General features: G+C 40.4%; 1 protein-coding gene across 6 annotated transcripts in view; it reads right to left on the reverse strand.

Moving 5' to 3' along the window:
• Positions 1-23,956, reverse strand: part of PRR5 (proline rich 5) — an 88,492-nt gene that overhangs the window by 15,684 nt on the left and 48,852 nt on the right. For all 6 annotated transcript variants that reach the window (XM_088164881.1, XM_014880263.2, XM_088164883.1 and 3 more), the window contains 4 exons: positions 19,728-19,776; positions 19,014-19,071; positions 13,812-13,903; positions 11,563-11,703 (listed from right to left, as the gene is read on the reverse strand). In XM_088164881.1, the coding sequence (XP_088021007.1) occupies positions 11,563-11,703; positions 13,812-13,903; positions 19,014-19,071; positions 19,728-19,776 (340 nt within the window). The remainder of the gene's footprint in view (positions 1-11,562; positions 11,704-13,811; positions 13,904-19,013; positions 19,072-19,727; positions 19,777-23,956) is intronic.

Consider the following 23,956-nt stretch of genomic DNA (forward strand, 5'->3'; position numbering starts at 1 on the left):
AGTCAAGATGAAGATTGTCAATAACTGATAGAGTAACTAGTTTTCAGAAATAAAGAACCAGCTTAGCTACTGAGTCCTCTGAACAGAGGAGAGGAGAGATCTCTTTGGTACTTTCGCAAAGTGTTTTTCTTGTGTGGTTGCAGCTTTCCTGTTTAGGAGGTGGGTGAATGCAATGCTGAATCCTTCTGCTCAGTTGCCCTCAAAGACAATGTTTCCTGATGTTCAGAGGACCTCCCTGTGCCTCAGTCTGTGCTCACTGACACCGAGAAGAGTTTGGTTTCATCCTCTTTGCATTCTCTCTGCAGGTGTTTGTAACGATTGATAAGATGGCCCTGAGACATCTCTTCTCCAGGCTGAACAGCCCCAGCTCTCTCAGTCTTTCCTCACAGTCTTTCCTCCTGTCCTTTTGCCACTTTCACAGTGCTTTGTTGAACTCTCTCAAGGATGTCCATGTCTCTCCTGTCCTGAGGAGCCCAGACTGCACAGAGCACTCCAGGAGTGGCCTCACAAGTGCAGAGCAGAGGGGAAAGATCACCTCCCTGACCTGCTGACTGTACTTTGTCTAATGCAGCCCAGGATACCACTGGCCTTCCTTGCAGCCAGGGCACACTGCTGGCACATGTTCTACTAGTTTCAACACGGCTTAGCATTTCTGGAGGACTCTACATCTGAGAGCTTTAAGTCCTATGAAAGTGCTGAGTAAACTCACTTTGAGGGATTACAAGATCAACTGATCCATTTTGGACAGACATCTCAGTAATGAAATGCTCTGCATCCAAGTAACTGGGAGAAAGGGACAAGGACTGAGAGTTTCCTGTACCTGCTCCTGTTTCTAGCCCACTTGTCCATGTTTGCCAGGCTAGAAAACATTGGGTACTTCCTCCTGGGTTTCCCTGATGATTCATGCTACTTTCATCCCAAGCAAACAACTCTGACATTTTTTACCCTTTAGAAAATAGATTTTAAACAGAATCAAAACTGCTTCAAGCAGGGACTAAATTTTGCTTTGTTGAAGCCTGTGTTGACTAAGCTGACCTGATCTGCTGAAAGTCTGTGTGCCCCCTTCCCCACAGGGCTCCCTCTGCCACAGTCTAAAGGCAAAACAAGAAAATGTGTCTGGGCTGGGAAGAAACAGAAAGTCACACCTTTGCAGACTGGAACAAGCTGGAATAATGTAGTTTGCCCTCTGGGAGTGCTCTTTGAGCCCAATGGAGGGGGCTGAGAACTCACAATGGATTAACTTTTGGTAAACCTCTCAGACTATATTATGTATGTTTAAACAGGCATTATGTCATGGCGAAATGAAGTGGGAAAAGCAGTAACTGTGAATCACACATTTTTATATGCTCTAAGTCAGAATAACCCCTCTTAGGTTAATAATTTTAGACCAGTTTACAACCACAGGAAGCTGTGCCCTATGTTCATGCCTAGGCATTGGTATCCTTTTTGCACATGCTGGACAGATGCAACTGCATAATTTATGGTTGTATTGTTATGAGCCCTCGATAGTGTTGCCTCACATTATTTCTTCCTCTCTTCATTTTATCCTAAAGCACTGGCATATTGGTAAAAGCCTTACCTCTTGCTTTTGTCATAGCAACAGCAGTCACAGGAGGGAGAGGCAGAGGAGCCTGCCATTGCCATTTTGACAGAAGCCAGCACTTCAGATCCCTGTTACTGCCTCAGAAAGAAATATCTTGTCATATTCACTTTAATCTCCAGCAAGTGCCAAATTTTGTCAATGTCACTGTGAGAAGCTGCTCTGTCTCTTTCTTCCTTTCACTGGTGGCACCGAGGCACAGATAAAAGATAAGAAAGACAAAACCCCCAGCCATGGTTTGTGTTCAGCTGGTGAGTTTTTCAAATGGCTTGGCTGCACAAGGATAGACAGCAATAGGATTTTTCTTTCCAGAAAGAACCAAATACTAAAAGCAGGCTAATCTTTGCCTGACTTACAGATATCCAATGTCTTATGTTTCTTTAAACTGTTATTAAACATTTTGTATGGGACTGCAAAAGAAAAAGCAGAAGATAAGGACCAGTAAAATATACTAAATTATTGAAAGTAAGAAAGTAACTTTGAGGCTTTAAATACAGTGCTTAGCATTCTGCAGAAGCTGAGCAGCCAGTTCATTTAAAAAGACCCAAGAAAAATAATAATGGTATGCATTTCTTCCTTTTATAGGTTTAGGGCTAGAGATTGATTCCCACCTAAGTGACTCCCCTGGGCACAGGCCAGAGCAGTCAAATAAGGTCCTGTAACTTTCCAACAACTGAACAAACGAATCAAAACAAAAATGAGCGTATCTGAAGAGCTGTCTATGGAACACATTTGAGCTGGACTTAGTTTATCTGCATTAACAAATGCTTTAGGACTGTCACATTACACACACGGGCAAATGCACACATGCATGGAAATGCACATGCAGCCCCATTCAGAGATCACCTATGAGTTGTCAAATAATAAGATGTGATGTTTAATGCCCAAGAGAATAAATCTTCTCATTTTTTTAGGCTCCCTCCTGAAGTTTTTGCTGATCTATACACTTTAGGCTCATCTGTCATTGCTGGGGAATTGATGACTTTTAAGTCTGAGCATTCAAGACTTTTACCCAGCCTTGGGTGTTTCTCATTTATTTTAAGAAAATCCATCTTACATTTATTTTCAGGCAGCTACTCAAAGAGAAAAAAGGATGCTATAGCCCTCCTTCAGTGCATCCAGACTGTTTTGAAGAGACATCGAAGTAAAGGTTTTGAAGAGCCACAAGCATTAACTTGACTGCTGTTACCCATTTGTGAGGATTTCTGACATTGCCTTTCAGTCACACTCCCCTTTAAATCATTAAAGAGCATCCTCCAAGGTGCTTCACCCTTCCAAGGTGACTGAATCTACTCCAAGAATTTTCTTCTTTTCTGAGATACACCTGAATCGACTGAGCAGACATGTCAGCTGTACCTTCTGGATTTTAAAAAATTTTTGCTATTTCTGGTATCAACACAATTTTCATCACCAGTACTCATCCCTGTGAGCCAGAAAGCAGCAAATCACCTGTCTATCCTGACACTTTGCAGCTCCTCTTGAGGAGGTTCAGCTTCCATCAGCCCCAGAACACAAAAATTCAGGAGTCCAGGAGCTTGGAAGCCTGGGCCTGAGGCAGCCCTCCGGGCTTGTAGCAAAAGCTTTGCTGAAAGCAACACATTCCTACATAACAGCTTAAGTTCAATTAAAAAGCCTTTGTCAAGTCAAAATACTTGGAAAGTAACTGATTGGATCTAGAGCAAATACCCTTTCTCAGCAACTCAGTGTGTGGAGAAAGCAAAGAAATACCAGCATACAAAATCTGAGTTCACAGCCAGTGCACTCCCCAAACACAGTCTGTGGTCTAGGATTAGACATCAGGACTGGCTCTGAAGGGCTGAGTTTCCCTCGTCCATCACCCGCAAAGGACATGCAACTCCACATTCTGGCAAAATTCAGCAATATTCAGAATTCTTACAACAACCACAGAGAGCTACATACAGTGGAAACCAACAGATGCCCTGACCTACCTCTTGGCAATATGACTACTCCTGAAACAAAATTTGTTTTTTTTTTCCCTCAATGCTCGCTAGTGCTTTAATTTAACCCACATAGTATCACATAGCCACCTCCAGGGAACAAGTCTTCTCCTTGCTTCTCTTTTAAACATTATCAACATGGCTATATGGACAACCATATTCTAGAGCTTTTTAGGCAACTATTGCCCAATTCCACCTCTAATACACACGGACTTTAGCAGAGCTGCATTAACTTCATACTGCCTAGACATCCGTTCTCACATGTTCAGAGGAGAAACAATATAAATAGCCCACTGCTTGTTCCAAGGTTTTGTTCTCTTCAACTAAACACGGCTCATGAATGATACAGGAGGAATGAGAGATGTTATTTTTTTCTTGGAGCCCAACAATCAACCTACAAGGAGATGACAAGGAGGCCTCTAGCGGACTTCTGACCACTGAGGTCAGTAATAACAGTCATAAAATCACTTTTATGATATTTGTCTCCTTGTTTCCTTCCATTCCCTTTTCATCCATCCATATACATCTACTCTCTCATGTATCAGGCTGCACAATCTGTAGTGCAGAGACCATGTTTTCATTGTGTTTATACACTGCCCAGTGAATGAAGACTCTTGTCTAGCAAAAGAGGAGGCTTAGAGATACTTGGTGTCCAGTAACAAAAGCAGATGACAGCTCTTAGCTTCCTCACAAGAAATTGGCTTTATGCAACAGCCACTCCAAGTTCAACTGTATTTTGCAAAGCACTTTTCAGCCAGATTTCTTGCCAGAGGAAGTATCCTAGGTTTCTGCTTTGCATTTGGATCAGAAAGCACTAAAGCACAAGGCTCTTCCTAATGACTTCAAACCAGAGGCCTCTGGATCCACTCTCATGAGCAAGTTCCCTCTCTGCATACCTGCCTTGTCCCACCACAGCTTCCACCCTCTTCCTGATGGATGGTCATTCTCAGCCAAATCACAGCCATGGCCAGACACTCTGCTCATGCCAAAGCCATAACTGGGGGCACTGGGCAGAGCTGTCCACATAGCTGGCATGATCTGTCACATCACTGTAACCTTGTGCTACAGAAGTTTTGCTGCCACTGCCATGTAGCTCACTGGTATCAGAAAGATTTGCAACAGATAATGGTTCAAATCTAATAATGTAATCTGAATCCTGTTCTCTTACATGATTATCTGTTTACCTTTTAATTGCTTGTACTAATTAGGGAGTGGCAAATTAATGAATTTCACTGCATAATTACATACGTGTTCACATATCACCCTATCATATAGCTGTGACTTCTGTAGCTGCAACAAAACTAAGGATAAGACTGTGAAATTACTGATAGAAGGCAATTAACAGTGTCTACTCACCATGGAAGACAAGATGCTTCCAAGAGACTCATTCCATCATTCTCCTATTTTTAGCAAATTACAACAAATTAGCCTTTTTAATTTTGGAAGAAATACACCACAAAGCAGTTGCCCTTTGCAGAAGTCCCTGTGTCACCATGCTCTTTGCATGGGCTGCTGATTCTGGCACTGGCAGCCACACATCAGGAGAGGAAAAGCTTGGGGATGAGGGCTTGGTGATATGCCAGAGAAAGCAATTCCATACCTTTCACAATTCTTTCCCTTCTCAGTGCACCGTCTGCAGAGAAGGCCGAAGTTAGACATTTGATATAATTTGTTTCGATCATCCTGTTAGCTTAAGTGGAAACAAGTCTTCCCACAATAATAAAATTCTACAGCATGAAGAAAAACAGGCAAGCACCAAAACTCCAGGAATCACTCCCAGGGGAAAATAAAATTCAGTTAGGGAGGAAAAGAGTCAGAAGGCAATATATGGGAAAGTAAAAGGTGACAATGCAGCCAGCAAGATGATGGGAAAGTAAGCTGTGCTATCAGCAAGTACCAGTGTTCAAAATGCAGGGAGCTCTGTGCAGCCCTTTCTCTGCTACAGGAAAGGCTCATGGAGCAGAAGAATGAGCACATGAGCTGCCTCTCAATCTCCTGGCAGGAAGCTTCTCCACTCACCTTGTGCCTGGACAGAAAGCTTTGGGCATTAAGAAGGTAGAGGCATGGTGGCACCTGTTCAGAGACCAAGCTACTGATACCCTGCCCCAGTTCAGTGCTGGGAGCCAGTGGTGATCTGGCTCCAAAAACCACAGGAAAGACCATGTTTGCAACACTAGGAAATGACCCTGTGCAGCTTTTCTGCCAGAAATCCCTTTTGACATTCTTCTTGTGAACAATGCCTGGTGCATGCCAGCAGACAGAACGGTGAGGTGCTGCAGCAGTGACCCTGACCACAGGCTTGGCTGCCCCTGCCACCTGCATGGACACAGCTTGGTCATGGAGACAAAACCTTTTGTGCCACGTACTGGTAAACACTGCTCAGGGTGCTGGTGGCACCTGGGATGGCTCAAAGCCCGGTGATAACAGTCAAAAAGTGTGTGCCACCTCCTGAGGACCCCACCTGTAGTGCCCTAGGCAATTTCAAAAGCTACTATTCCCTTGTGCCTTTGTCTGCCTGAGGTCATTCAAGGAAATGAAATTATACTAACTGAATTAAGAACAGAAGTCTGTTAAGATAAATTATTCTTAGGCCTCTGATGGAGAATTGAAGCATCATTAATTGCCTCCCTTCCTTTAATTCTCAGAATGAGTGTCCATACAGACTTCTAATGAGGTTTAATTAATTTTCATTAAAAGGTAGCTTAGTTTAACTTTCTTCTACTCCTCCTGTAGACAACTCATGAATTACAGTATTACATCACCCTGACTCAAAGGATTCTTGCACCGTGGGAATACTTCCTGCTCAAGAGTTTTACAACAGTCAAAATTCCTATTTTATTATTTATTTCTATTACTATCTTTTATGGCAGATTTAGTCTACCAGCCCAAATGGGTCCACTAAAGACATCTGTACAGATGAATGCAATTAGTTAAAACCTTCTCCCTCTCTTACTCAACAAAATTATTTGGTCTGCAACGACATGCTAATTCAAGTTAAGAATGATTTTACTGATTTCACTCTGTTTTGGTAAGGATTAAGCACTTGCCTGACAATATACTTGTACTGGTTTTAATAGACTGGTTTCATCACTAGAGGCAAACTCCAGGAGACATTTATTTTAGTTTAACCAACTCTACATCTTGACATACCTTTGGTTAAGTAACTGGCATCCTTCACAGAACTGACACTTTTCCTAATGTGAGGTACTCTTAAAAAGCACCGTGAGTGTAACACTCAAAGGCAATCTGCACAATGCAAACTGCTTTCAAAAATAATTGTGTTTAATCAGTATGGACAAAGTTATGGCTGTACTCCAAAAGACCATCCTTCTGCTAAAGAGGAGGGATAAGATGCACATTTAAATTACTGTGACATGGTGTTCTGAGACACGTTCACATATAACAAAGGAAAACGATACCATTTTATGTTGCTTTCATGTTTTTCCACTGCTTAAGTTTACAAAACTGGCAACACATTGTGTTGTGAAATATGCTAAGAGCTAGTTTTGGAAAGTAGTCGATTTGAAAAGAAAATCTCTTTTCAGGTGGCAACTGACTTCCATTGTCCTCCCATGGTTACAAAGAGGGTCCACATGAGTGCAGAACTATTGAGGTCTGTGGTGCAGAAGCATGGGCTATGTTGGAGTTACTACTGAACAAGCCCCTGCCAGTCAGGAATGGCTAGGAGTTACCACCACTGCTCCCCAACCTCTGCCTCTAGAGACATAACAATATGAAGAAACTCAAAATCAAATAAGACAAGTACTCTTCATCAGATGCTATGCCCTGTTAAAAATCCCAGCAATACAAATTCATTCCAGGATAACAAACCTATGTCAATTTACCTACTGCAAACTGCACTTGCTGACAGAGACAATAAATAAACTAGAAAAAGAGAGAATATTGCACAGAAACAAATCCATCTACAAAATATTCTGAAGTGTGAATCTTGAGGGCTAGATTCTCAGTTTTGCATGTGGGAACACAAAGCAACAGAGGGCTCTTCCCTTTGTGTCCTGTCTGCAAGACTTCTTGCCTGACTCTTTATGGGGCTGATGCAAACAACACAAACAAACCACCCTTTCACCAGGAAGGAAGAAAACATCCAAATTTATGCACAACACAGAGAAAGCACAGGTTTTTGACTTGGTGATTTATATTTAAATAAGGTATACAATACATTTATTTATTGGTTTCCTCTTTTTGTGTCTTTTACACCAGGAACTCAGACAAAGGTAAAGAGAAATTAAAAGTATGTGGAAACCTCACACCCACACCACTTTGTTCAACCTATGCTTCAGGTCTAAGAGACTTAGTAAGAAAACCTCCCAAAAGCAACCACCACTTGTGAAAACCTGTGGCCATAAAGAATTGACTGCAACTGGCATTACAGTGTTACAGCACGTCTATAGCTGCAACTTTCTGATAGCAAAGGGTATTTTGTTTTTAACCACTATGCTGCCCTTAGTATGATATGTGGCTGCTGAGATGGAAAAATAATTCCCTTCATTTCATTTCCAGATCTTACAATGTACTTTTCCATTCCTTTAAAATGGAAGGAACTTTGCAGAAATAACAAAAAGGTCATACTGGGCAGCTTTATGTATTTATTTTGTGTTCCTTAACAGAGAGAGACAACAGGCAAGGGAGTTCAAACGAGGCACAGAGAGTCAAAGAGGAAACCACAGGTTTTATTTTTTTCTTCAGAGCTTACATTTAGTGAGGCCTCATCCCCCAGCATGAGAGATATTGTGTTATATTTTGTGAGGCCCCATCCCTCATCACAAGAGATATTGTTTTGTGCTCTTCTCCTTTTTTTTCAAATATGTCAGGTCACCCTGAGAGATTCTGTGAATTCAATTAATCCTGACATTAACTGAAAGATACAGATGAACACACTTTAATTCTTCTCTTTCAGCTTTCTCAGACCTCAGGAGAGACACCTGGAAGTAAGATGTTCCAGTTTCAGCAGCCAGGGTAATCTCTGACAACATACTTCGGGAAGCAAGTCAGATCGTGGTAGTTTTGCTCTTTGGTTCAGAAAGCTCTTTTCTAAACTCTCCCTCCAGTACTCCCATGTTACCCAGAATGAACTCCTGTGCATCATTCTGTGCTAAAAAGCAATTTTAGCTCTTTTACTTCCTTCACCCAGAACTCTGCTCTTGAACTCCTTGTAACTTAAACAGGAGCATCCTGAGGCACTTCAGCTTGTTCTGCCTGTGAGCAGCCACAAAGGATTAACATTTCAGTTTGTGCTTTGTAACTGAGTCAGGCTATGCTGGCAACTCAGTTTGAGTGATACAAGGCCCTTCTTCCAAGCTGTGATGATGAAACTACCACTGAATGACAGAACAGGAATATCATTCCTCCCAAAGTTCTCTCTTTCCTCCAAGATTGCTGGCTTGTAATTATACCAGGTTATAGCACTGGTGAGATGTAGCTCTATTTAACTGAAGAACCCAAGTCTAATAATTAACCTGAGGACTGATCTCTGCTCCTTTCAACGGAACCGTTCCATTTCCTCTTTAAAAAATTTCCCTTTCTGTCCAATAAGGAAAGTGTCTTCTCCTGACAAAGTATCAGAACTTTTCCCCTACACCATGAGAAGCTAAAACATAATACCAGATGCACCCTACATTAGTTCCCAAAGCTCTGCCACTTTAATCCAGTCTAACAGAGTAGTGCATTTCAACCTCTGACATTACAACTGCTGTCTTAAAGAACATGAGCTATTCCTTAACTACATCACACAGCTGCATGAGGCTGTCAAGGACAGAAACAGGAAATCTCAGTACTAAGCTCAAAACTTGGTCCAGAGCCAATATCACTGGCATCACCTTCTACCCATGGGAGTCTGCTCCAGTCACCAAGTTTCTTATGGAATTGGTATTCACAGTGAACACAAATCAGGATTAGACAACACCCCCATCAAGACATCATCTCTCAGTCCAGGAAATCGAAGCCTGCAGGACCACCATGTGCTCGATGGACAGCTGAATTGCTCTCTTCCAGCCCTATTAACAAATGGAGTTCAACTAAATTGAGAAAATTCCGTTATGTCACTAATGTATAAAATTTGCTTTCGTTTAACATGACATTTGAGTTCAGAAAAAAGTCTTTGCTCTGAATTCCAGCTACTGACTAACACTGATAACTATGTAAATAGCTAATTCCCAGATTTTCTTCTGACTTTTTCCCACAATTCCCATTAGATTTTAAACCACAAGATAAGCAGAGCTATTGCTGAGAAAAGACTTTCACCATCCTCACCACACAACCACAGGCAAAGTATGAAGAAATAAACACCCAGGGGCAAATTCCCTCTCACTTGGTTATTGATTTCCATGAACAGCTTTGCAACAAGAATGGATTTGACCCTTTGCCCTGAACAGAGCATCCACGGTGTTAACACTTCGGGTTGCTGAGGAAAGCAGATTTGCAAAGAAAAAATCAGGATGGTACTCAGTTGCCAGCTCACCACTGAATCCATTCAAAGCCAGATCCTGCCCACAGGCAACACAGACTCCCTAAAGTAATCACAAAAACTTGCAGACCTGTTAGCAACAATGCTGCTGAAGCCTGATTTAGAATGGGCAGCTGACCTCACACCTGGGAAAGGCTGAGGCCTGAGAACATTGCTGTGAGGAAGGTTTTTGCAATGGTACTGTCTCCTGTGGAGTCTCTGCAGCTGGGGTCATGGTACAATCACTGTGCATTCCTTGATGCCTCATTACACATTGCATGCTCCATGCTCCAGCTTTTCCCTGAGGCTCCTCTCCTCTCTCCAGACACTAGTTTCCATGAGACTCCCATACTGCTGTCATTGTGTCACAATCAGCCAGCAGTTTCAAGAAGCTTCTGGAAGGTGGGGGCTATGAGAAGGGAGACAAGACCAAGTAGACATTCCTATATGATAAATATCTTTTTCTGAGACAACCAGGTTAAACACACCATTAAAAACTCCAACAAATGGAGACTGAGATACCCCTGATTTCACTGAGAAGTGAAATCCCATTGCTTGACCCAGCAGACAGAATCTTACTCCTTTCCTCCATTTTCAAAACTGGCCTCATTAGGTTATCCTGCTCTTCAAAACAATTTCAGACACAGAACTAATTCATACTGTGATGAAGAGCAAAGAAACATTTATAAAAAAAGTCAGAAGCCATGAAAATCTCAATTTCCTCACCCTTTAAAAATCCACTCCTGGTTCTCTCTTTCCCTTCTGCCTCATTTCTTTTCTCCACATCATACCTCATGCTTTTCTTTAATTAAGCAAATAAAAATATTTTAAAATTCCCTTTTGCCAGGAATTCCTCATTTTGTTTCTCCTACTACTACACACAGAGAAAATACCTAACACTGAAGGCAAATACCAGTATCTGGTCCTATCACCTATTTTTATATCACCTATTTTGGTAGAATTTGGTTCCAGTGTCCAAATATGACCATGATTCAACCACTGTTGTATGAATTGTATATTGACTTTGATGCCTATTCCAGATGTGAAGCTTCATATCCTGAACTGCTAATGCAGCAACACGCAGCATCTAATGGAAATCATGTCATCACCACACACTTGTCAGCTTGCAAAACTTCCTGTTTCAAGGCCTAATTGCAAAATAAGTCTGTACTCTCACACTCACTGGATCTTATGGCATCTCTACAGTCCCTACTTTTAGATATTAGGATGTTTAGATAATTAGATAGTTTAATTATTATATTACTATTATTATTTTATTATACCATTACATGTCACATTATTTATTACTATATCATATTATTAGATATTCTATACTATATGACATAAGTATATTATTATACAGTTGGATAATTTAGACATTAGGATATTTAGATATTAGAATATTATGATTTAGATATTATGACCACAGAAGCTCTGGCATTCTGAGTAAGAAGTTTTCAATGAATGAGCAAAATCAGAGACCATTCAAGATTTCAGCAACACAATACAGAAAGACAGGCTGAGAAAAGTAACCAATTTACCTGAAGTATTAAGAGCATCTGAATAATAGATGGTGGGACTCTGGCTCTGGAACGGGATAGTGCATCTTCCAATTTTATATTGAGGGTAATTATATTCCTAAAATGCAGAAGAGCCAATTGCCGAACCGAGGGCTCCTTTCCCTTGGAAACACAAAGGAAACAAGACAGATTATGAGCAGTGTGAAAATGAGTTTCAAAATCCTCTGTTCAAATTCCTTCCTGTACTCCTGAGGGATTACAAGAATGGTAAACCTAAATGAAACATGAAGGAAACATTACAAAGGACAGAGAGCAGCCCCCTAAGTCTGCACAGTAAATTTGATTTGGCAGTAATTAACTCTACAGATGGTGACTGAGTCTGACTGCATGTGGAGAGCATGAAGGGTTGGGGTGGGATGAGAGCTGGACAATATATGAATATTCTGTACTTTAACAGTATATCACAAATTAGATGCCTCATAAGTTTAAAAAAAAAGGCAGGGCTGCAAATTGGTTGAATTTCCATTATTTTGCAAGATTTTGAGTACTCCCTGTTTACTGTCTTCAAATCTGGCAGGAATCCTGACTCACCCCACATGTGGATCTTCCCCTCTATACAGTCTGAGGGACTTCACAATAAGGCAGGAGCAGAGCTGAAGTTTCATATTGCATTTTCAAAGCCATCTGTTTTCAGTTCAACAATACCTTCTCTCTGAGGAAAACTCCCAGCTGAAGAATACAACTGCAGCTCTGTCTGCAGAGATTAATGGCACCTGCCAAATGTAGAGCTGTGAAACTGTTTTTCTTTCTGGCATTAGGAGTTTTTCCTTGGGTATACATGGCTGTACATATGGAAGGTTTGGTATTCAACTGGTGTTGACTTAAATCTGGAATAAAGAAGCCTGATCCAACCCATTCCTTTTCACTTTCTAAATTATTTAAATTGAAGTAAAGAAGGCCCCAAATCTGCTTCAGTTGCTAATTAACAGAATTTACCAGAGCACATAAGCACCAATTGGGCTTTTAGAAGAAACCTCAGAACATGAGCAACTAGATCTATATGGATTTACATGGGACTTAGGACTCTTAAACCCCCAAGGTTCCTTTGGAAATTCTAGTAATTATTTCCATCTAATAGGGGATAAGACTTGTGTTACTAAAACATTTTCAAAGGCCTCAGAAACACAACAGAGAATAGATCTGTTTGGTGCAATTTTCAAAAACAATTTAATGAGTTCTAATGTAGTCAAGTGCTTCATAAAAAAAGGCTTAGAGCCTACCTATATCTCTGTGTTCAAATATCTTGGATTTAAATTGCAGGGTACTTAGAAAAATCTCCCATTGTGTTCTAGTATGCTTTTAATAACATCTTATTTCTATTGCTTTAGAGCTTCTACTGGCAGCACGAGTCATTGGGTGAAGCAGCCCTGTATGTTTTCTGAGTTCTTCCCTTTCAGAATAAAATTCAGTGTGAAATAGCAGTTTTCTTCTAAATTCATACCTGTAACTGTCTGAAAATGCAAATGGTAATACTGCTAACATTTGGGCAATCACTTTAGGCATAAAGTCCACCTGAAAAAACGGGAGAAGGTTTCTGAAGTTTCCCCAAATATATTCATGTACCAAGTTCCCACTAAAATCTGTAGGCATCTATGAGCAACTGCAAAGATCACTTGCACCTGTCTGGTACAGACTTCCTTGAGACTTCAGTGATAAACAATATTCTCTGGCTATCACTACATTAGAAGATCAAGTATCTATTGTGTATCTAAAATTACTAGAGTCAAAATCTGTTCTCATCTGAACTGGTCAAACTCCATTGACTTTTGCTGTCCACTTACCATAGCATAAAATTTGATCTTAGAAATACAATTTCTTTTCAAAAGTGGAGATACTTCAAAGACAGAATTCACATTGCAGAGAAGGAAATTAATATATTTAAATCAACACAACTCCACTTTATTTCACAGTGCAACACTTCAGTTTATCATTCATAACCTTTTTTGACTTTTAGTGTGATTGACAGACACACTAACCAGCCTCCCTGCACTCCACTTTTATTTTCAAAGTTCCCCTTCATCTTTTCCATCCAAGCACTTCAAACCATTTGGGTAAGTAACTTATTTGCATGACATGACTAAACAGAACAGCTGCACTGGGAGGTTGGCCCAAGGAGAGAGAAGTAAGGATTGTATCAATCTGCTGATGAACCTGTAAAGTAGCTTTTTCCAGTTTTTCAAGATTCTATGATAATAGAGTAATTTTTTCACCTGCACGGGATAGAAAATAGCCTGCAGCATGGGCAGGACGTCACTGAAGAAAAAATCCCAGGTTTCAGCTAAGGTATCCAGTAGTTTCTGCCCTGCAAAAACACAAAACAAACTAGTGAAGCGTTTTGGTTGTAATCAGCTAGCTGCAAAAATTAAAGCATGCAGGAAATAATGTGAATCTGCTACTATATGCTAAGATGAATCATATAGCAGCTGCTATTAATAATATAGAATTAGTTTTCCATAGTGGTATATCAGATCCTTCCGTATTTGTGTCTTTTCAGGTGACTCATCTAATGCTCTTAATAAACTCAGAGAGTCTGAGGTTACTCAGGAAAACCCTGTGAAGAACAAATAGCCCAGGTTACGTCCTCCTCTTGCAGTAATATTTGCTGGACAGGACTGTGGAGGAGAGCAGGGGGAGGACACAGCCAGTTAAATGTGGAAGCATTCCTGCAGAGGAATTCACCCCACTGTGCTCCCTCCTGCCTTTCAAGCTGCACGGCAGTAGAGCAAACCACACTCTGTGGAGATGCTTTGTAAAGCATCCCCTCAAACTGATCCCTTGTAGCTTTTCCACTGTTCCCTTTTTCACTTACACAGAAAAACTCATCCAAGATCCGTGGAAAAGAACAATCATGTTAGGGCTCTAATTTTTACTCTAACTTTCAAGCACTGCAGTTAGAATTTGCTATGGGGTGAGCTCCCTGTGGTCCTCACAACGAGGCCACCTTCATGTCCACTCCTTCCTAAGCTGCAGCCCCTGGAATCCTCCCCAGTGGAATCTGGAAAAGCTCTGGCCAGGTTGTACAACCAAGCTGGACATTGAGTTCCTCACAGAACATTTAACACAACACAGAGGCAAATACAGGAGCCAGGATCCACAGAGGAAATCTGGTTCAATAGGTGAGTTCTGGCTTCAGATCCCTGTTCCCCAAAACGGCCCAAGTGACCTTGGACAAGCTCTTTACCATCCTATGCCCCCAACCCAACTGCGAGAGGAGAACAGTGCCCCTGCACCTACACCAGCAAGTGTTATGGAGATAAAGACACCAGAGATTCTGACCTATTCAGACAAGACAATATGACTCACCAGGAGGTAAGTTCAGTAGCAAACAATCAATCAATATAGCTATTGGTGTCAGGATGTGATACTATTCTCAATTTTTGTATTAGAGCACTACTTTGAGCCTCAGTTAGGGAGTACTTTGCCCAGAATTACACACATATCACAAAGCAATTATGTACGAAAGCATTGACACTGCTAACCACACTCAAAGTTAACCAACTCCCAATCTTTACTACGGGATACTTGATCCCCTTGCCTTTTTAAACACATGATAAATAGCATCAGCTTTGGTGAGCCTGCAACTCCTGAATTACTCCCAGGTTGATGACTGTAAGTGCTTTCAGTGACTGATGTGGATCACTATGCTATACTGCAGCTGCTGGCCTGTGGAACACACCAAGATTTTATTTTCAGCAGGTGTTCTCTCTGGCATGCACACTCATGTGGAAGACTGAAATGTTTACATTTTTAACACCTTTTAAAAAAATCTTGTTTTCATTAGTTCTAATTAAATACAGCAGGGAACCAAGTCCAAAAATTTCTAGCAGCTGTAGCAGTCGTAGTAGTAATAATAATAATAATAATAATAACAACAACAACAACATAGCAGTAATAGTAATAGTAATAGTAAATAGTAATAGTAATAGTAATAGTAAACATGTGTTGGTTTTGGCTGGGATAAGTTTTATTTTCTTCCCAGCAGCTGGTAGTGGCTGGAACAGTGCTGATAACACAGGGATGTTTTAGTTACTGCTGAGCAGGGCATGCACAGAGCCAGGGACTTTTCTGCTCCTCTCCCACCCCACCAGGGAGGGCCTGGGGGGCACAAGGAGATGGGAGTGGACATGGGTGGGACAGCTTTTCCCAGCTGGCCACAGGGACATCCCAGACCATAAAGTGTCATGGTCAGTATACAGAGCTGGGGAGAGAGGGAGGAAGGGACATTTGGAGTGATTGTGTTTGTCTTCTCAAGTCACCGTGGTGCATCATGGAGACAACTTTTCTGGGATGGCTGAACATCTGCCTGCCCATGAAAAGTGGGGAATGAATGCTATTTTGTTTTGCTTGTGTGCATAATTTTTGCTTTACCTATTAACTTGTCATTATTTCAATACACCAGTTTATTCACTTTTACCCTTCCAACTCTCCCTGCCATTCCACAGAGGGAAGTGAGTGAGTGGCTCCATGGGGCAGAGCTGGTGGCTGGGGTTAAATCACAAAAATAACTTTGCATTTTAATATCCAATACCAGCGCCTGAAGTACCAAACTGCTTCCAAGATATAAATTGGATCATGAAGAAGCCCAACCACTACACCCTGAAGGCAGAGTTTTAAAGAATTAAATTTAGTTTGAGTTAAATTTAGTTCTAGCTCCCAAAAGGTGAGGTTAAAAGCCCTTATAAATCTGTCTTTTTCAAATCTTACTGCTAGAATAGTATAAAGTAAATTACTCTGTTGAGGTAAACATACTTTACCATCACACTTATTCCATCTTGTGGGCAGCTTGTTTTGAGATGTAATGGATTTCTGCACAGCAACTCAGAAAGGCTGCAGAGTTGAATGACTTAGGTGGGAAGGCCTTTTATTGAGGGCTGTGGAAGAATTCCTATGATTTGTTGATGATGAGCATCTTTCACATGAAGGAATGTGACTTACATGTGCTATCAAGGATAGAACCTTTTCTTACTGTCAGGCAAAGATCTCTACATTTAGCATAAGCATTTGCTGGATTCCTGGAAACTGGGTTACTCTAAATGCTCATTTTTATGAAGCACAATATAGTCAATTTTGTATGGCATAAAAATACATTTGGTACTTTTCACAGGGCTTCTATAAGTTAATTGAAGCTCATGAAAGAAATATAAGAAGAAAATTCTTTCCTTTGAGGGTGGTAAGGCCTACCCCAGAGAAGCTGTGGCTGGCCCACTCTTGGAAGTGTCCAAGGATGGGTTGGACAGGTCTTGGAGCAACCTGGTCTAGTGGAAGGTGTTCCTGCCCATGGCAGGGGGTGGATCAGGATGATCTTCAAGGTCACTTCTAACCCAAACCATTCCGTGATTCTGTGATTTTCAAAATCTTCTGCAGGACAAAATCCCTCTCCAAAGTGTGGATTTTTTTCTCTTAGGAAAACTTCAACACCAAGTGGAGAGGAGAACTCAAACCATGGGATGGGGACAGCCTGAGATCTGAGGGCAGGACTGCTGCTTCTGCAGACCCAGGAAGCAAGTCCTGCTCAGAATGGGAGCTCCAAGACTTCCATGCTTCCAGCTCTGTCTTGGGTATTTTGGGAGCCATGGGGCCACTGACTACAGGATGGACGCTGGGGCAGGGCTGCATTTGCTGCCAATAAACATAAATTCCAGCCTTGGAAACTCAAGTCCACCAGCCCAGCAAAGCTGTGTGTCAGAAACCCCTCTGCCTCTGAATCAGATGCTTGAATTACTGCTACCCTCCTGTAACTTGCCAGTTTTAGAGAGATAACATCTGATCACAGACTTGGAAAAAACATCACCAGTTGAGAATTAAACTTACCAGAATTTCTGACCATATCTTAAGGGGCAACCACAAAATGATACACTAAATAAAAAACCAAAAGAAGTTTAAAATCAGCTGCTTGCTGAAATTTGGTATTTCCTAAACATGATCCTATATTCGAAAGCCCTTTAGTGGTCTCACATTTAAGGATTTCATCTAAGCTTTGATCTCAAACATCAGATACAGTATTTTTGATTTTCAAGCTGGTAATATTAGGGAAAAAAGGATTGAACTTTTATAGGTCTGTATTTCATTTGCTGACTTGATACTTACGAAACAACTTCCTTTGTGATTTACAAAGCAGCTACGAAGGCCTTGCAATCCCTACAGCTCCCCTTGTGCCCTCCAAGCTGTTATTTTATATAACTGTGGAATTTGGTGGTCAGCTTAAGGACTTTCAGTACTTTATTTGTGGGCTTTGGGGTTTTTAATGCAATACTGGTTCTCTTTTTGTGGTGTTCAGGGCTATTGTTTGTTCATCAGAAAAGCTTGATTCCATAACACTACCTTAATCTGATCAACTGTACTGTCAGTAATGAAAGGTCACATCCAGGATTTATAGACAGCTGAGACTAATGGAAACAGCTGTCTCCAAGCTCCTGCTTAAGTAATATATTTAGACTAAGTGACATTATGACTACAGCTTTGGAAAAGGAAATATGCATTTCTTTAAAACTGCCTTCCCTACCCAAAGATCTTTAGAATGTTTACATGGGCAGTAATTCTTGAAGATTTTATGAAACTTTTTCATCATCTCATGTATAGAATCACAGAATTGTTTAGGTTAGAAAAGACCTCCAAGATCATCAAATCCAACCATGAACCCAGCACTGCAAAGGCCACCTCTAAGCCATGTCCTCAAGTGCCACACCTACATGGCTTTTAAATATCTCCAGGGTTAGGGACTCCACCACTGCTCTGGGCAGCCTGTTCCAATGCCTGAACAACTCTTCTGGTGAAGAAACTGTTTTCTAGCATGCAATCTAAACCTCCCCTGGCACAACCTGGATACCAAATCTAGGACAAGACAGCATATTTAACAACACATCTAAACACCACATAATGGCATAAGACAAAATATTGGTGACTATAAACCAACACACCAAGTGGAGGTTTATCCTTGGTTTTACTTCCAGAGGTGGCACCTCCAGGAGGTGTAGACAGTTAAATGGAGCCTTGCCTTTAAAACAAGGGAGACAGTGCCTGACCTGATTTATGTCAGCATGATTCCACAATAACTCTTAAAACAAGCTACAGCATTATTTTGGACTCAGATATTTAAACTGACTGGGATCTTTGCGCTTAGTTTTTTGCTTATTACATGTCTCAATCTATTTTCACTTTTCCTGAGCAGGATATAGCTGAAGGAGAAGGAAGTGTCTTTGCTGGAGGCAAGTCACTTCCCTGACTCCCTCAATGCTGCTCTAGGCAACCACCTCCCCTTTATGAAGGTTAATGGCTCAAGAACAGACTGTGGGAATGGATTGAGACATGCTAATTCATAGTCCCAGGAAGACAGTGGAAAGCATGCCAGTGCCTCCAGAGTGCATTTGTCAAAACACCTGTGACATACATAGCCATGCTAAAATCCAAGTTACCTTCATAAAACCGGATCTTGTCCCTTAGGATCACCATGCCTTTTGTGAGCAGCTGATTCTGTAAATAAAATATAGACTACATTTACTCCATTCTGTACTACCCTAGAGACATCATATTTCACATTTTGTTCATTCTTAACTTCAGACAGTGAAGGAGGTCTTTTATTTTAAAAATTAATCATTAAAGGACTCTTGCTGTGTCCATCTTATTTAAATCATTTGGGACACTTGTGAAATGATGCTGTAATCACCTGCTGTTCTTAGGATAAAGGATGTATTTTGTGCAGTACAGAGTGCCTCTCAAACTTCAAATGAATGACCTACAAAACATGTACTTAGAGAAGCAGGAACAATATTGCTCCAACAGACAGTGGTACTTACATCTAGAAGTCTTTTCTAGTAATTCTACTACAATGAATTTCACTGGTTTACTCAAGGACTTCAATTTTAAGCTAAAAAACTGTCTGAAACTTCAAGAAAGACAGCAATGACCTACAGAAACACAGTGACTGGTTAGGCTTTCACTATCTAACTACATGAATGTATATAAAATCCAAATCTCATTAATCCATTAATTTCAAAAACAGAGAGAACATCAGTGGACATCTCTGAATGGTTACAAGGGTCTCCAGGTCATAATTTAGAGTGGGCAAAATTATTTTTCTCAGCAACATAAAACACAATTGGATTTAAATAAAGAAAACACAGGCTTACCTGTAGATACTCAGTGAAAAATGATCCCAGTTCTGTTTTCAGTAATTGCCTGTATTAAAAAGAGCAAGAAAAGAACCTGTGTAATCAGCAAATCACATTGGCATGAATGAGGGGAAGTCACTAATAGCAAATTACTTTTGAAGCAAATTTTGTAGCAAATACACTTTTTGTGTGTGAACACGGAGACTGTCATTAATGACTATGTGCAATAAGAACAAACAGGGTCAACAATACCAAGACTCAAACCAGCATTTTTGCATGTTGAAAAATATTTGCATTTCAGGCATTTTAGATGCCTGAATTGCACATCTGGAAGGAAAATAAGTTTTGATGAAAAGAAGATGCTTTCCATCCTATATCCACTCAGGAGACTAAAGACTGCAGGTTTCATATGGTTTCAATGAAAAGGCAGGTAGGAATTCAACAGTTTAGCTCTGCCTTTCATGATTCCTCTACACTAAAATCTACAAAGCAACCTCAGAGAGCAATTGAAACTCCCATGCAAAACAAAATCCCACAAACACTCAAATTCAGAAACTGAATTCAACTTAGTCCATATAAGCCTGTTTGTATCCAGGTAAAATTCACCACATGGCTAAAAAGCTTTGTTATTTAAATCTCACACACTGGATGCTAAATAATGCTTCTCTTCAGTCAGGTCACTATTTATGCATAAACAACAGCTTGGACCTTATAGAAATATAGCCCCAGGTGGGTTTTCTGAACACATCTAAATCTCTTTTGAAAACTTGTCTGCGTGACTATGTCAGGTCCCATGAAGTAGTGATGTCAAATGTGACTTAAAATCTAAACACTCACTTCAATTAGGGTAATTATGTGAATTATACATTCAATAGCATGTCATCTATCCCTCTGTGTTATATCTTCAACTGACAACTTATTAATCAAATTATTTAAATTATTTAACTAGTAAACAAAGAGACATCAAACCAAATCCAGCATATCCCTACATTCTGTGAAAGTCTACAGGACTTGATTCTGATGTTCTTATAACACATGCTTCAGCATAGCCTCTTGAAATCTCCTGAAAGTTCAGGAAAGAGACGAGCATGTCAGTCTTGACAAGGCTGAAATATGGTATTTTGGTTTATTTATCCTTAAGCACATGCCCACACTGCTCACAGCTCTGGAAGGCCTAGGCAGAAATTAAACAAAAAATAAACAGAAGGAGGGGCATTTGCAGATGCTCCTAAGCATCAAAGTCCTTTTCAGCTAGAAACCTGATTAATTTGGACAAACTATTAATGGACAAAAGTTCTGAAAGCCATCTGAGGCATTACCCATCGGGGTCCAGCTGTCATGAAGAGCTGTCAGGTCACCAGCCCCTCGGCATGTGGCTGCAGTGTGGGGAGGAGACAGCTCCGGCAGTCCCTTGGCATTCTGACAAGCCCTTGGCAGGGGTTAAAACCCACCTCACTCAGAGGCTGCTCAAGTTCCAGTGCCTTAGGAGCAGTCAAGGAAAACAAGGCTGTGACAGCCAAATTGTAGCATGTTCACTCCAAGTGGAGATGTGCTGTCCAGTGAGGTGACTTTTTTCTAGATCAGAAGTGATGACACCAAAGGTTCATCTTACTTTGAACATGGATAGACAGACCATTTTTAGGTTGAACTAACAAGAAATTTGCAGATTTGAATTCTCCTACGAGAGTGACTATTTATTCTCAGGTCTCTCTTCATGCCACTGTTTCAAAACAGTGTACTTCATGCTGACAGATTTTGCTTAATTTTCTACCCTCTCCTCAAGCTAGCAGCTCCAGATGGATTCCTCACACCTTGAAGAGGTGATGTGCAACTACCTTCTCTTTTAGGAATTTAGGTTCTACTGATAAATTCTGGTAGTTAGGTCAGGAAATAAAAATGTATGTTCTACTTATCCAATAGCCAGCTCTCTGATAAAACAAGATTCCACCACATTTCCATTTTTTCAACTGAAATCAAACAACCAGCTTGTAGGTAATTAAATGCACTGGACTGCACCACACCAGGCAGCTCTACATCTACATTAACATCTCTGTTCACAGGGCAGAAGAACTGACAGCACAATTCATGCATCTGGCTTTTTGAACCCCTAATAATACAGATATTTCAAGCTACTTAATTAATTTCTAGTGAAAGTGAGGCCCTTAGGCCAAATCAGAACACTGGCGCTTGATATTATTTGTATATATTCATTTAAAAGAGATACACAACAAAACTGGATCCAAGACATTGCTTGCAATTTCTTTTTCATCGCTCCTAACTTCCTTTAACAAACAACAGTTAGGCTGTCAGATCCTGGATAATTACTGACCAACCTTATCTAGATATATGGACATCATGATGGAATACAGGTAAAAATCTGACTAAACCTAAAGGAGATCCCTGACCAGAGAGGAGATCTTATTTCAAGTACATCTGAATTTTAAAGCAGGTATTTTGCACTCCTAAAGCTTCTCTATCACTGATATCAGGTCTTCATTGCCTGTTTAATGACTTAATAAATTAAGATGATAATACAAATTCCCTTAAAACGTGCTAAAATAGCTCCTGACTTTTTCTCTTCCCTGATGCTGCTTCATTGGTTAATTTTAAAATTAACTCTTGCAACATTACTCAGAATGGAAAGTGTAACACTGCATAATAGATGTTAAATAGAGTTAAATGAAGCAAACAAGTGATTTTACTGGGTTTGAACTCCGGCTGCAAAAGAGGAAATGCCACTAAAATGTGCTTTGCTTGCATCACATCAGTATCCTGAAACTCAGACAACAGGCAGCTATAAATATGCATTAGCTTTAATACAGGATATTTAGCTTCCACTGTGTTTCCCTTTGCTTCTTTTTCTTCTTTGTTTTAAAAGTGGTCAAAATAAACACTTTGAAATTACATATGGTACATGAAATGAAAAAGGAGAAAACACAATTTGATTATTAATATTGCAGACGTGGACCAAGAGAAAACGAAACATATGCAGGGAGATTTTTATTTCTAGATTTTTGACTCAATCTCCCAATAAATCACGCAGTAAGGGCCCAGAAGAAGGAATGCACAGGCCGCATACTGGTGACACTCCAGATGCTGGGACTTAACTGTGCTTCATCAGCTTTAGCAGAAGAATTCAGGAGTCCCAGTAGTGTGAGAAAAACTCAACTCCCATATTGGTTTTACTGCAATAGGGATCCTGAGGGCCGTGTATGCAATTCCGTATTCAAGGCCACTTTTTAATGCCACAGGAATGGTGTAAAGGCATTGGTGTAAACAAGTGGCAGCTCTTACGAGCCAAACTTAAAAGCAAATGGTATTGTATTGATTTGTACCCACTGATGTTTCCTTAAATAATCAGGGTTCAAAACCTTGAGATGTGTGTTCAGAAGTTTTACGTATTTAATTGCATGTACGTGACACACATACGTAACATTCCCGAGTCAAAACAATGGTGTGCAAATATTGTTCAAGTATTTACACTTGATCTGTGAGTCAACTTGGATATTCAGGGGGTTATTATGAAAAATATTTCAGAATCTGTTCTAATCAAAGTGGTAAAGTAAGATAACTTCTTTTACTGTCCTGTAACTATTCAAAAAAGTAACTAACTAATATTAACCATTTACCTGAATGCTTCCACACCTGAATTCTGCCCAGTGGAAATAATGGATTTGCCTCTCAATTTGTACTTGTGGGGAAAATGCATCTAAAACAATCCTAAGGCAAGTGTACACTTGTTCCACTTCTCAGGTCATGTTTATGTATCAGGTATTTTTGCACTCGATAATAACATTAACCCAAATAAAGTTATTTTGAAATAAATAACAAAAGCAGGAAGACAGGTACTTCTGGCATGTGTTAAATCAGTAATTTCAACATCAGCTCAGGTTTGAGGCACCAGGCATTCTCCCTGAAGTGAGCCATCAGCTGAGATACCAACAAAGCAGCATTATCCCTACCCGAACAAAAAGAAATGGGCCCATCAAGTGTCAGCAAAGCTGTTCATAAAATGGAAAAAAAAAAATCAGTGCATTTCTTGTCAGCTTGCCTGTTCAGCCACATGAGATGCTGCAATAAATTCAACTCAACTATGTTACCAAGCATCAGCGTGGTGCAGGGTTTATAGCCAAGTAAATTAAAGCAAAATTTGGGCACATTTCCATCCATTTGTTGGTTCACACCAGATTATATTTGTCTGACACATCAGCAGAAAAATCTTTCCTCTCCTGTCTCTCACTAGTAGA

The sequence above is a fragment of the Sturnus vulgaris genome, chromosome 5 (assembly GCF_052056855.1).
Source record: "Sturnus vulgaris isolate bStuVul1 chromosome 5, bStuVul1.hap1, whole genome shotgun sequence".
Taxonomy (NCBI): Eukaryota; Metazoa; Chordata; class Aves; order Passeriformes; family Sturnidae; genus Sturnus; species Sturnus vulgaris.